At 47.4% G+C, this 12473-nt stretch overlaps 1 protein-coding gene across 4 annotated transcripts in view; it reads left to right on the top strand.

Moving 5' to 3' along the window:
- Nrp1 (neuropilin 1) overlaps window positions 1-12473 on the top strand; it is a 143338-nt gene that overhangs the window by 111714 nt on the left and 19151 nt on the right. For 2 of the 4 annotated variants that reach the window (XM_087900679.1, XM_087900677.1), the window contains exons 10-11: window positions 4191-4335; window positions 8355-8438. In XM_087900679.1, the coding sequence (XP_087756805.1) occupies window positions 4191-4335; window positions 8355-8438 (229 nt within the window). Of the gene's footprint in view, window positions 1-4190; window positions 4336-8354; window positions 8460-12473 lie in introns of all 4 variants that reach the window. The other 2 variants (XM_087900676.1, XM_087900678.1) reach the window with 1 other exon arrangement.

Below are 12473 nucleotides of genomic sequence, written 5' to 3' on the forward strand. Positions count from 1 at the left end.
TTCGGCTTTAACAGCCTCCTGCTGGAGACTGACGGAACACGTTGGGTTTTAGTCCTGAAATGCTCATCACCGTCACCTTCCTACGATACCTGAGACCATGGCGACTTCTAAACTGCCTAAACTGAACCTAGTCTATGATTCTTAGCATGCCCTTCCTCTGAAATAACATCACTAAGGTAGAGATGGAAATTGGCAAAATCATCCATTTCAGACAGCCTACGTTTTCAAATTATATAAAGGTATTTGAAATGGATTCTCCTTAATGGTCCAAATGCTGACGGCCTGCCCAGGATGCCAGCCGCCATTCATGTAAAAGTGAAATGAGAATGTTTGTAGGATAAAACAATGCATTTGTGAATTAATTTCCCCCCCCCCATGCCCTCCCCTCACTCCCACCCAAAAGCCCATGCAATTGGCAAGATCTGTCTTCCACCAGAGCTGTTCTATCAGAGCCTGCCTTTGCAGCCTAGGCGGCTAGTCGTGGCCATCACACACGGCAGTGAAAGGCAGAGAAAGGGGAGTTATCCCGTGTGACTTCATTGAGAAGATGAACAAAAATGTTATCAGTGGCCCCGGGTTTATCTTTCAGGTCCTGGACATGAGGTTTAGGTTTACATAGAGGGCTAGAGGTGTGCATAGCTAAGCAATGCTGGTCAAGTGCTGGGCTCGCCCATCACTGACCCATTGTTGTCTCGGCTCCCATCTCTGATGCAAGGGGTCTGGCAAGTTCTCAGCATTGTGTGAAATCGCCTCCTGGGGAGACAGGCTCTCACTGTGGCTAGCACCAGCCTTTTCCTTTGCTCGGAATTAACTAGGGAAATTCTAATTCTTGGGGGGGTCCATCGTTTCTCCATAGCCCAAAAGTTAAGGCAAGGGCACGATTATCTCTCTTTTAACTTTCTTCTTGCCAGGATGGTTACATGTCAGGGTCTAGATTGACTAGACTTCTCAGGACTAACAGGAGCCATAGGCCTCATGGTTTGTGGCCCCAGTGCTAATTCCTAAGAAAGCCTCTGCTATCTGAGTTTACCCCAGTTCATGTGGCTTACACTGGTGCTTTGCCAGCTCAGCCCCAACAACTTTTATAAAGTATTCACATTGTGTTCGTTCTTTGTTCAAGCCGAAGTGAAGAAAGGGCTCCATGATTGCAATGACACCTCTGCTTCCTCTGATGCTCTCCCCAGCCTCATCATATAGACAGGACTTGTGTGTGTAGTAATGGTGTTTTCATTACAATTAGCGTCTCGCTGACAACAGCTTAATTGGGCCTAACAATGCTGTGTGTCAGATTCTCAATTACTCACAGTGCTTGGAGATCTATCAAGAGTCAGGACCTTGATAGCAAATGTATTCCTTAAAAAAGGAAAATAATTAATTAAGCTCTAGTGTGTGTGTGTTAGATTTCTACTGGATTCTCTGAGTCATAAAGGCCAATTAACTTACTCCAAGAACCCAGAACCCTCAGTTGTCTGTCTGTCCCTTCCTACATGTTTGCTGAAGTCATGGCATGTTCTCCGTGGGAAACTCACGTCTTCTGCCATGTTAGGATCCTGAGTCCATTCATTGTGCTCCCACCCTGCCTGTAACGACTGGTCTGGCCACTCCGTGTGGTTGCCAGTTTGCCTCACATTAAAGGCACATCAGTGAATACAAATGTGTTTCTGGGGTACAGACATCTCCTGCAGCTTGGTGTTCTTTCCTCCTGATGACAAGGCTAGAAGCTGAGTGTGGAAGACATCTTAGCTACACAGGAGGCCAAGGCAGGAGAATCACGTTTGTTCAGAAGCTGTAGTCAGTCCTGGGTACCACAGGAAAACCCTTTTTCTTCAAAAGCAAAAACAAAATGAGAAGGCTGTGCTACTTGATTTCTGGAGCATCGTAGTGGTGTGGCTGAGAATGCTAGTAAGACTGTCAAGTTTTGCATCCTGCCTCTGCCATGGGCAAATTCCTTAACTGCTCTGTGGCTCAGTTTCCTCATATGTAACAGATGTGTAAGGCTATAGAGATGACTCAGAAGACAAAGTGTTTACCTTGCAAACATGAGGACCTGAATTTGATCAACCCACATGGAAAACTCCATTGCGGTAGTGTATGCCTGTAGTTCTAGCAGCTGGGGAGGCAGAGGCAAAGGGATCCCTAGGGTCTCTGAGCAGACAGAGGTGCTATTAGGATGCTAATCTGTGTACTCTAACAGATGTTGTTCAAAAACAAAGCAAGAAGTAAAGTATGCCCGAGGGAATAATACCTGAGGTTGTCCTCTGGCCTCCACAAACACACAGATACAGAGAGAGGGGCGTGGGTACCAATACACACTGTAGTTCAAACAACCACCAGAAAGTCCCAAGTAACTGGAATTGCTATTGACCGTTGATGACCTTTGATCTGTAAGTGACTTCAACTGGTAACTCCTTAAGCAAAGGATTTTCACTCTTTGGCTTAAGCCAGTGTCTTGAAATATGGCATTTGGGCTCCATTAAACTAGCTCTGAGCTGAGACTGTAGATTAGGGGCAGAGCACCCCCCTAGCACCCAGGAGGCCTTGTTTCCAACCCAACCATCACAAAAGGAAATTCATTCTCCCTTCTTCAGGGATTTAGTTCATTATCTTCGAGAGGACCAAGTTTGAGCAAAAGCAGGAGCCTCTCATTGAAGAGCCAGTAGCCGGAGTGTTTACTGAGATGCGGTATCTATTATAAACTACAAGAGGCGGCTAGTTCTCTCCGTCCGTTATCTTCCTCCACCTCAAATAAGTGATACAGAGCCACATCTGCGAGGCAGATGGATATGTCATCTCAAAGCCTCCCGTTAAATCCTTGGCTTCTATGGCAACAGTGTGTGCTTTACGGTCCCTGAGAAGAAAATGAGAAATGACGCTAATCAGTTCTTAGGTCATATTTGTTTTTCCTGGTCTCGCTTATGAAAGAAATACTGGCCATTTCTAAAGTGATGGGTCCAGGCCTCATTTCTCCGTGAGGACACTTTTAAGGGTCCTGATGCAGGGGCCTTGGGAGATGGTGGAGTTTGTAAAGGACTCACTGTGCAAGCAAGTCCCAAGTTACATCCCCCCATCCAGCTGGCCTCATGGCAGCTGGAGAGTGGAGTCAAGCAGATCCCCTGGCTCACTGGTGAGCCAGCCTAGCCATTTGGTGAGATCCAGATTCAGTGAGAGACTCTCAAAAACTAATGTGGAAAGTGATTAAGGAAGACATCCAACATTGACTTTTGACCTTCACATGCTTGGACACATACATGTAACACATGTATATCACACATACGTGTGTAACACTCACATACACAGAAAGAGAGAAAGACAGAGAGAAAGAGATGGAGAGAGAGAGAGAGAGAGAGAGAGAGAGAGAGAGAGAGAGAGAGAGAGAGAGACCTAAATCAAGTTAAGGGGTTCAGAAAATACCACTCCCAAATATGTCCCCTTGGAATTTCTGGCTTAGGGCATGCAGGGCCCAGAAAATGCTGACATGGTTTTCTCTGAACTTCCCTCATCTGCTAACAGAGATCCTCTGAGTCCTGTCCCAGGCATGGCATCAAACAGGAAAGGATGGAGGCCCTATCACAGGCTGGGGTCAGACATAATGGCACAAGTGTAAACTTCTCAGGACCCATACATCATTCTCTGCCCCCTTGAAGTCCTCCCCTTTCTAGACAGAGAGATAGGCGGTTCTAGAGCTCTCTGGTACTCAGGAAGGTGCTTTCTTTGCGAGGCTCTGAGGATATTCTTAGTGCGTAGTCTTTCCTTCTGCTAACCTTCCTCCTTCATTTAGTGCACACTCAGGGTGTGTGTGTGTGTGTGTACTCATATGGTTCATGTGTAGGTATATGTGTGTTTGTGTGTACAAGGATGTTCATGAATCTGGATGCCAAAGGACACCCTCAGGTGTCAACCTCAGACACTTTCTACCCTGTGTTTTGAGACAAGTCTCTCACTGACCTAGCCAATTAACTAGCCAATTAGACAAGGCTGGCTGGTCAGCGAGTTCTAGGGAATCTCCTGTTTCTTCCTCCCCATTGGTGGGGTCACAAATGCACACTGCCATGCCCAGCTTTCTTTTACATGGATTCTGGGGATTGAACCCAGCATCTTACTCTTGAGCGGCAAGGATCTGACCCGCTGCACCACTTACCTGGTCCTTACTATATTTTCTTTTAATAACCAGTTCTCTTTTTGCTTCCCAGTCGTTCGAAGGCAACAACAACTATGACACTCCCGAGCTCCGAACATTTTCACCTCTCTCCACACGGTTCATCAGGATCTACCCTGAGAGAGCCACACACAGCGGGCTCGGGCTGAGGATGGAGCTTCTGGGCTGCGAAGTGGAAGGTAATTACCGTTCCCAGGACCCCTTCTTCCTTCTCACTTTCTACTGACATTCTCAAGCATTTATGTCTCTAACAGTGCTGCGGTAAAACTGCCACCCTCTCCCCTGAGTGAATGGTAACCCCATACCTGGCAGGCAGCAAGATCTGGCCACTACCTGTGCCACAGAACATTCAGCTCTTGCCTTAGTAGCCTGCCCTGCTTGCTTTCTTTGGAGTCTAGGAGATTGTCTCTCTTGAATAAGTGTGTGTGTGTGTGTGTGTGTGTGTGTGTGTGTGTGTGTGTGTGTATGTGTGTGAAGGAGATAGCTCAGTTGGTTGGTAAAATGTTTGCCACACAAAGCAAGAAGGCCTGAGTTCAATCTCCAGAGTCCACATTAAGAGAAGGAGCTGGGTATGGTGGGACACATCTGTATTCACATCTGTATTCCCAGCACTGGAGAGGCAGACAGGCAGATCCCTTCCAGGCCAGTGACAGACCCTGTCTCAAGAATCAAGGCAGAGAGCATCTAAGGAACAGAAGCCAAGGTTGACCTCTGCCTTCCACATGTATGTATGCACATGCATGCCTGTGCACACAGGAGTATCCACACACAAACATACGAAGGTGAAACATACATAACAAAAAAAAATTCATTTCGCTTATTTATTTTTGAGAGTCAGGTCTCACAATAGCCTAAATTGGCCTCAAGTTTGTGATCCTTCTGCCTCAGCATCCCAAATAGTTGAGATTATGATACATGCCGCCATGTTAAAATAAATAACGCAGTGTCTTTGCTGCACCCACAGTTTTCTTGCCTCCACCGTCTCTCCCGGGTTCTGAAATATTTCTGTTGCAGTTGAGTATAGCCCTCTACCCACCACGCTGCCTCTCCCTCTGCCCATTTCTCAAAACCCCTGCCCAAAGCCTTTGGCTTTCAAAGGTGTGGGTAGAGGGGTCACCAAGATGGCGCAGAGGGAAACTCACTTTTGTTATGCAAGACTGACAACCTAAATTCAATCCCTGGAACATTCTCTAGAGGAGAGAATTGATGCATGGAAGTTGACCTCTGATCTCCACATGTACACAGTTGCTCACATAGTCACCTGTACATACATGTGCCTCACGCGCACACACACACAAATAAGGTAAAAATTACTAAAATAAAAATAAGTATGTCTAGAAGTCTTTCCCATCCAAATTTCTGGCTGTGCTATTGACTAGTGTCCTGCTCCGTTTGACAAAGGGATGTCAAGACATCCTGGGAAGAAAGAGAGCTTGACCTGTGAGGAAGTATATGATACTTTGATCACATATATATATGATATGTGATGTATATATAAAGTATATATAAAGTATCATATAAAGTATATGCTACTATGGTCTGCTGAAGGACATTCCCTCATTTCTCAGGTTATCATATGAAGGTCACGTGAAGGACAAATTCAGACCCAAGATCTTACTAGGGACGGAGGTGCTGAGTGATTTGAGCTGGTTCTTGTACCATTTGTTGCTTGTTGTGATGGAATTCCCATCTGCCTTAGATCTGGGTATAAATGAGTAACCTTACACCAGCTTCTCGACCTCCATAGAGTCCTTCTCTGGGTTGCCTAGGGTGGCTGTTGTTGGTGCCCAGATGTTAATCAACTGAGCACATGCTCAAAGTTGTTGTGAAGACGGCTTTTTAATATCACCCTCCTCAGGTTTCAAAATTACGTGTGTGCTGAGCTACCCAAACATAATTACATTCCTGAGCTCATGAAATGCCGTCGAATTTTCTGTGTGCGCTATAGGCTATCAATCACCACACTGCAGAGTAATTCACAACTACTTTTCGATGTAGATTTAAAATCAGGCCATGTCTCCCACCCTTCCTCTGGTCATGGCTTCCAAATCTGCAGTCTTAGTCTTCCGACGCTATCAACGCAGACCAATAGAAACCACACGTCGTGGGCCAAGCAAGCAACCAAGGAGCAGCTAGCAATCTTGACCAAGGATTAAAGGGGCTCATGCGGGGTGCTGAGGAGGGTGGTACCTGGAGGCAGGCGTCTCACCCTGATCCTGGGAGGAACTGTGATTCAGAGGATGAGATGAATGCAGGGTTGCAAACATTGAGCCTTGTGGCAGTTTGCCAGCTTCCACTGTGGAGGGAGTAAGATAGGGGACCTGCAAGCACTGCCCTGAACCAGGGTAAAGAGCGATTATCTGGGAAAAGTAGTGCCACCGCTTCTTAATGCCCATGGCAAGAGGGAGCCTTTCTATGCCTGGACCCATTCTCAGGCTAAACCAAATAAACACCAGGGCCAAGGTTCCCGGTGGCATCTGAAGGGCTCTGGGAGAGATGCTGAGGTCCGGTCCAACCTGAAGGACTCTGTCCTATTTTGCACTCAAGCTTCTTTCTAACAACAGTTAGAGATCCCCAGAAGACTTCAAATAGGGAAACTGAGGCATCAAAATGAGTCACTTCTTACCTTTTGTAATGGAAGCTAGGCACCACCATGGACCCCTTCCGATATGAAGCCTCTCCTTGTAAGCGTCACTAAAATGAGCAAAAGTCAGCAGAATGAGCAGAGCATAGAAGTCTTAAAAGTAGTGGGCCATCAAGGACTGTGCTCACTGAGGGACAATAGCCATAAGATAGCCAGGAGTTCTGCCTGCTCAGGGATGGCAGTGAGTAGAGCCACGGGAATGTGCATGTCAGGTGGGAGTGTGCATGAATGTGTGTTCAGGTGAGTGTGTATGTGTGTGCACATGTGTGTGAAAGATTACTGGCTGCTAAGAAAGAATGTAATAAGGCCTGGGTCGATGGCACCTTTCAAGAATAAAGCCCTGGGGTTCGATTTCCAGAATCCATGCAAAAGAAAGCTGGGCATGGTGGTAAATACTTGCGATCCTACCTCTGGGAAGGCAGAGATGGGCAGATCCCAGCAACTCACTAACCAACTAGTTTCCCGAAGTCCAGGAAACTCCCAGCACTTTTCATCTATGCACGGTGGTCTCCTGGCTAGTCTTAGGTTCAGGGCTTTGGGCCGATGGGAAGCCGGCTCTGCCTCTGCCTGTCTCTTAACTCTCCCCACTCCTTAGGCACAGTAACAGTGTCGAGTTCCTCCCAATAAAGCAACTGTAACGGGCGCATCCCTCCTGGCCAGGGCTGGAGAGGAGCCCCTACCACTCCCACCCTCCTCCCAGCATCTCATATGGTTCTCTCACATTAAGGGACTGGACCCTTATCTCTTGTTCTGTAAGGTGAAATATAATCCCCCCCAAACTGTAAAATATTGAACAGATTGCAAAAATGAGTAACAGGCTGAAAAAAAAAATGGACTGAACCAAATGTAAAGGACTTCAAAAACAGTCTTTGATTAATGTTGGCTACTCTTCAACTACAAACTCAAAGGTCCAGGGTGCCCAGACAGCAGTGGAATGCAATACCACTGGAGACCAGGCCAGGTAAGCTGACCTCAGGCTGCAGGAGACAGCCCAGCTCACACACCTGCCTGGGACAGAGGGCCCCAGGTGGAGAGCTGCAGCGAGAGAAACAGAGCAGCCTGGGAACAGAGAGCACCGCCATGCCAAGTGCGAGCTGATGCTCCTTTGTGCAGAGGAAAAATAAAGATGTTATAAACAGCAAGTCAGTCAATCCCGAGACCATGATAGAATTCGTGGGCGTGGCTTCTTAGTACCTTAGGAAGAAAAAGAAACATAGTCTAATCTCTGTCATGGGGGTTCTTGACTCCAGGGTTGTGAACAAATATCCGGGAGACTCGAGAGGTTTGCAGAAAAGAAATGATTATATAGATAACTATGTGTTGACTGCCCCTGCAGCCAAATCTACCCAGCAAGTAGGGATCAAATGCCCAGGCCCAGCAGCCTCTCATCCATTCTGTTAAAGCCAGAAGTATTTGGCTTCCCACGAGAGAGACAGACCATTTCCCCGGACTCCATACGATGCCCTAGAGTTCACTGCACAAAGCATTAGCCTATCTGAAGCCTCGAGAATGCTTCTCAGACGTGCAAGCAGTAATCCTTGGGTCTCATTTCAGCACCTACAGCTGGGCCAACCACCCCGAACGGGAACCCTGTGGACGAGTGTGACGATGACCAGGCCAACTGCCACAGTGGCACAGGTGATGACTTCCAGCTCACAGGTGCAGAGCCCACCCTCCTCCCATCCTCGTGCCTTGTCAGTCTGTGTCCTGGTCCTCTGTGTGTGTGTGCTTGTCTCTCATGGTTGGCATCAGGGTACGGGCAGACCACTGGAGGATGAACCCTTGCCACCCCACGTATGGCTTCGTTTCCTTGTGCCACGCACATCAACAAAGCGCTCCCGGTAGCTGCGGCTCTTTTCAGAGCTGAGCGTGAAGTCCTCCTTCGGCCGCTCCCCTCACTGTTACAGGCGTACCGCCCATGCCCAACCACACACTCTCAAGCGTTTACTTTCCTTTCCCAACGAGGGCAAAACTGTTTGAGTGGAGACTTTATTCCAACAAATTGACCAAATTAGATGTCTAATTTCATGCAGCTTTTAAGTTATGATTTTGAAAATCGTTTTGTATTGAAATCTACCAAGGAGGGATTACCTATGATTTCACATCGGCCCTGGCTGGCAGGGTCATCAGATGGGATATGCCAGTGCCTCGGGGTCTGTCTGGTGTTGCTCTTGCACCATCCAAAACCACACAAGCTGCAAAGAACCCTTTCTTTCTGCTCAGAATGGCAGAGGAAACTAAGCAAGCAGGGAAGTGGGGTTGCCCACTTGAAAATTGGCCAGCACACTAAAATCCACACCCTAGTTTTGCAAAAGGTGTCATAGGACCCTAGGACCAACTGGGACAGAAAAATATGATGTTTGTTTTATGTTCTATATGCATGTGCTTATGTGTGCATGCACACGTGTGTGCTTGTGAACGCCAGAGACTGACACTGGATGTCCTCTTCAATTTGTTCCTTCTTATTTTTGGAGACAAGAATCTCTCACCAAACCAGGAGACCCTCCCCAGCTTGTTTGGCTAGACTGGCTGACCACTGAGTTCTAGGGAGTTACCTGCCTCTGTCTACCCCAACACTAGGGTTACAGATGTGTACTTCAGCTCCTAACTTTGTGTTTAAAAAGCCTGGCTTTGTTGTCTTTTTTATTGCATCCCATATAAAAACCAACCCGCACTGAATTTAAACAGACAAGTACATTCACAGGTCATAGAGACACAGGCTGTACTGACACAGGAAAGGGGTCTGGTCCCTCAATAAGCAACATGCCCAGCTGTAGAGGCCAGAGCAAGAAGAGCAGGGTCAGGCTGTTGTCTTTCACACAGGTTGCTATGGCAAAATAGAGACGCCTGTGGGCCTGACTTGCCTGCTAGTCAATGGCTGGTGGGTGGGACCTGTGCCCCCCGCCTTTCACTTTTGCTTCTCCTTTGAGGCCTCATCACCTAACTTCTTATGTGGGTACTGGGGACCAAACCCGGGTCCCCAGGCTTCTACAGCAAGTACTTTGCTTAACTAACTGTCTTCCTGAGCGCCTGGCCCAGGGCCCCCATCATGAACTTTCATGAGGAAAATTGAAGGTGTTACCATGTAATTTCCTAATACCGCAAAGCTGATGGCTGAACACATTAGAGCAAAAATTTAGGGAATGTCCCTTGGTTCAATTTCCAATTACTTCAAAAATCTCTCCTCTGTAAGAGGGGAAGAGCTCCAGGCTCCTGGGTAAAATGAAGGTTAAAAGGAAGAAAAAGAAAAAAATCAGCTTAGAAACGTAGCACAGCTAACCAGAATTTTTATATCTAAGTCCCTCCCCGCCCCTCTTGAAACTGTCACGCTCCAAATTTCACAGACAATCACTCATCTCATAGGTGTGGACCGTCAATGCAAATCTTATATGTAAGCAGCCTTAGCCACAAAAAGTTTGTCCAATTAATGCAGAGACATTTTTATGTCAGGCAACAAGTTCTGTGGCCAATATAGAAAACAGAGTTCCGTCCCCAAGGAGCTGCCTGTAAGCAGGCCACCCCAAGCCTCAGGGTTCCGCGAAGTCCCTCATGAAAAGAGGGCATTCCGGTATCACAGCCCACCCTTTTCAGTTGCCCTCGATGGAGGGCTCTCATCCTGACGGGCCCTCGGGTGGCCAGTTAATATTGATTACAGACAAAGGTTCAGATTGACTCCCCATAGCCGAACAAACGGCCTTCTCATTTTTACATTTAGTTCATGACTGAGCCAACTGAAACTGGAGCCTCTGAATGAATAGGGCAAGCCTGTTAGCCTGGAGCAAAGTGCGTCTGAGACAAGCCGTGCACCCCAGAAAATGTATCATTCAGAATGGAAACAGTGACGCCCCTTGAGAGCCTGAGAGGACAAGGTTTTGTTTCACCTACTGTGGTGAAATGGCTTCTTTAGTAGAGGGAAAAAAATCTTTCTTAATTTTTTTTTTAAAGTTACCATGGCATGAAAGAAAACAGTTATCTACTTAGGCTAGTATGTCTCAACAATTCTAAAAATCTATGCCCATTAGTAGGACCTCAGGGTATGGTCATGCCTGGCCCACAGCCCGCCAAGAACACGTGATCATATTCATCCTCATGCTTCATTTTCATTGGTTATATTGAATATATTATATTGGTAGAAATTAAAAGTGTGTGTGTGAGTGCATGTGTGTGTGCATACGTGTGTGTATGCACATGAAGGCATGTGTCATTGTTTTCTTGGAAAAACCAGAGCTTACATAACATCACTTTCATGAAACCAAGGACCCACACCTGGCCCTTTCATCTGTAAAACACTGGCCTTCTGAGCTCACACCTGCTCCAAGAAACTTTCTACATACAAAATGCATGCCTCCTGCACTCACACCAGACCTAAGTAACTCTCTGTATGCATAACACACACACACACACACACACACACACACACACACACACATGCACACATACATTCTGAGTTCACCTGACCCAAGTACCTCTAACACCCTAGAGTCAGCATTTAACTTCATTACCCTTTTGGCTAATCGTGACAGGATTTATGGCCAGAACTATAAACCTTGGGTGTCTGGTGTAGTAAACCCCGGTGGAGGGGCAGGGGTTCTCACTTGAACTCTGAGAGCAAGGCATATGGAAACAGGGTTGATTCCCTCTTGAACACTGCTTACTCCTTTGGCACAGTCAGAGCCTGTTTTCATCCTTCTCCTGGAGTAACAGGTTTAGATCTCAAGGGAAACAGATATTCCAGCCAAACGCTATCACCCACATGATGCTGACATTCAGGTGAGCTGTGCCCTGTGGTAGAAATCAGAGACCTTGCATCTATGCTTTCTGACTGGAGTTAAGATTCCCACCCCTGAAGTTGCTGAACTGCAAATCCTTCTGAAAGGCAGCGGGAGGTGAGATTTCACCTTGAGCCGTGTGGCCCCCACAGTGGAATTCAGCTGTCAGCCTGTAACAAAACTGATCAGGCGTATCAGATATGAAAGCGCGTGTTCACCTTGAATCCCTGTCCTCTCGGACTACCGGGGACGGTATCCTAATGCATTCTGGCCTCCCTCCAATCCTGCCATCAGAAATGCACCCTCTTAACTCTCGGTATGCATCATCCCTCCTTTCCAGTACCTGCCTTATGGAGGCCATGCGCATGCGACCCTCCTTTAGTATTCCCACGCAGGGGGTGCGACAAGGTAGTGCAAAGGGTTAGCTCAGAAATGACTCCATGTTCCAAAAATAAAACGTTTCAGCTTTCTAATGCACACAAGCAGTTAACGTGAGTTCTGGTCTGTGCAGTTTTAGGAAAGGACAGGCCTGCGTCCGTGTGAACTGAGGCCGCTGGGCAGAGCACAGCTGCACAGCTGCAGCCCCTTAGAACTGCATGCAGAACAACCTGCAATAAGTCTCTGCCCACCATGCCTCTCCCGCGTAGACCAGTGCTTACACCCTGGCACTAAGGTCAATGCTAGCCCTGAGGTTAGACAAGGCACTTACACAGTCCCGAGGGCCTGAGCTCGGATTCTCAGATCCATGTAAAAAGTCAGGTGTAGCTGTAGCGGTGTGGACCAGCAGTCCCTGTGCAAGGCAGGCAGAGATAGGAGCCCCTGGACTCATTGGCCAGTCAGTTCAGGCAAATCAGTGAGCCCTAGGACCAGTGAGAAGCTCTGTCTCAGAAATAGGATGGAGAGG

The sequence above is a fragment of the Myodes glareolus genome, chromosome 22, assembly GCF_982192425.1.
Source record: "Myodes glareolus chromosome 22, mMyoGla1.1, whole genome shotgun sequence".
NCBI classification, from domain to species: Eukaryota; Metazoa; Chordata; class Mammalia; order Rodentia; family Cricetidae; genus Myodes; species Myodes glareolus.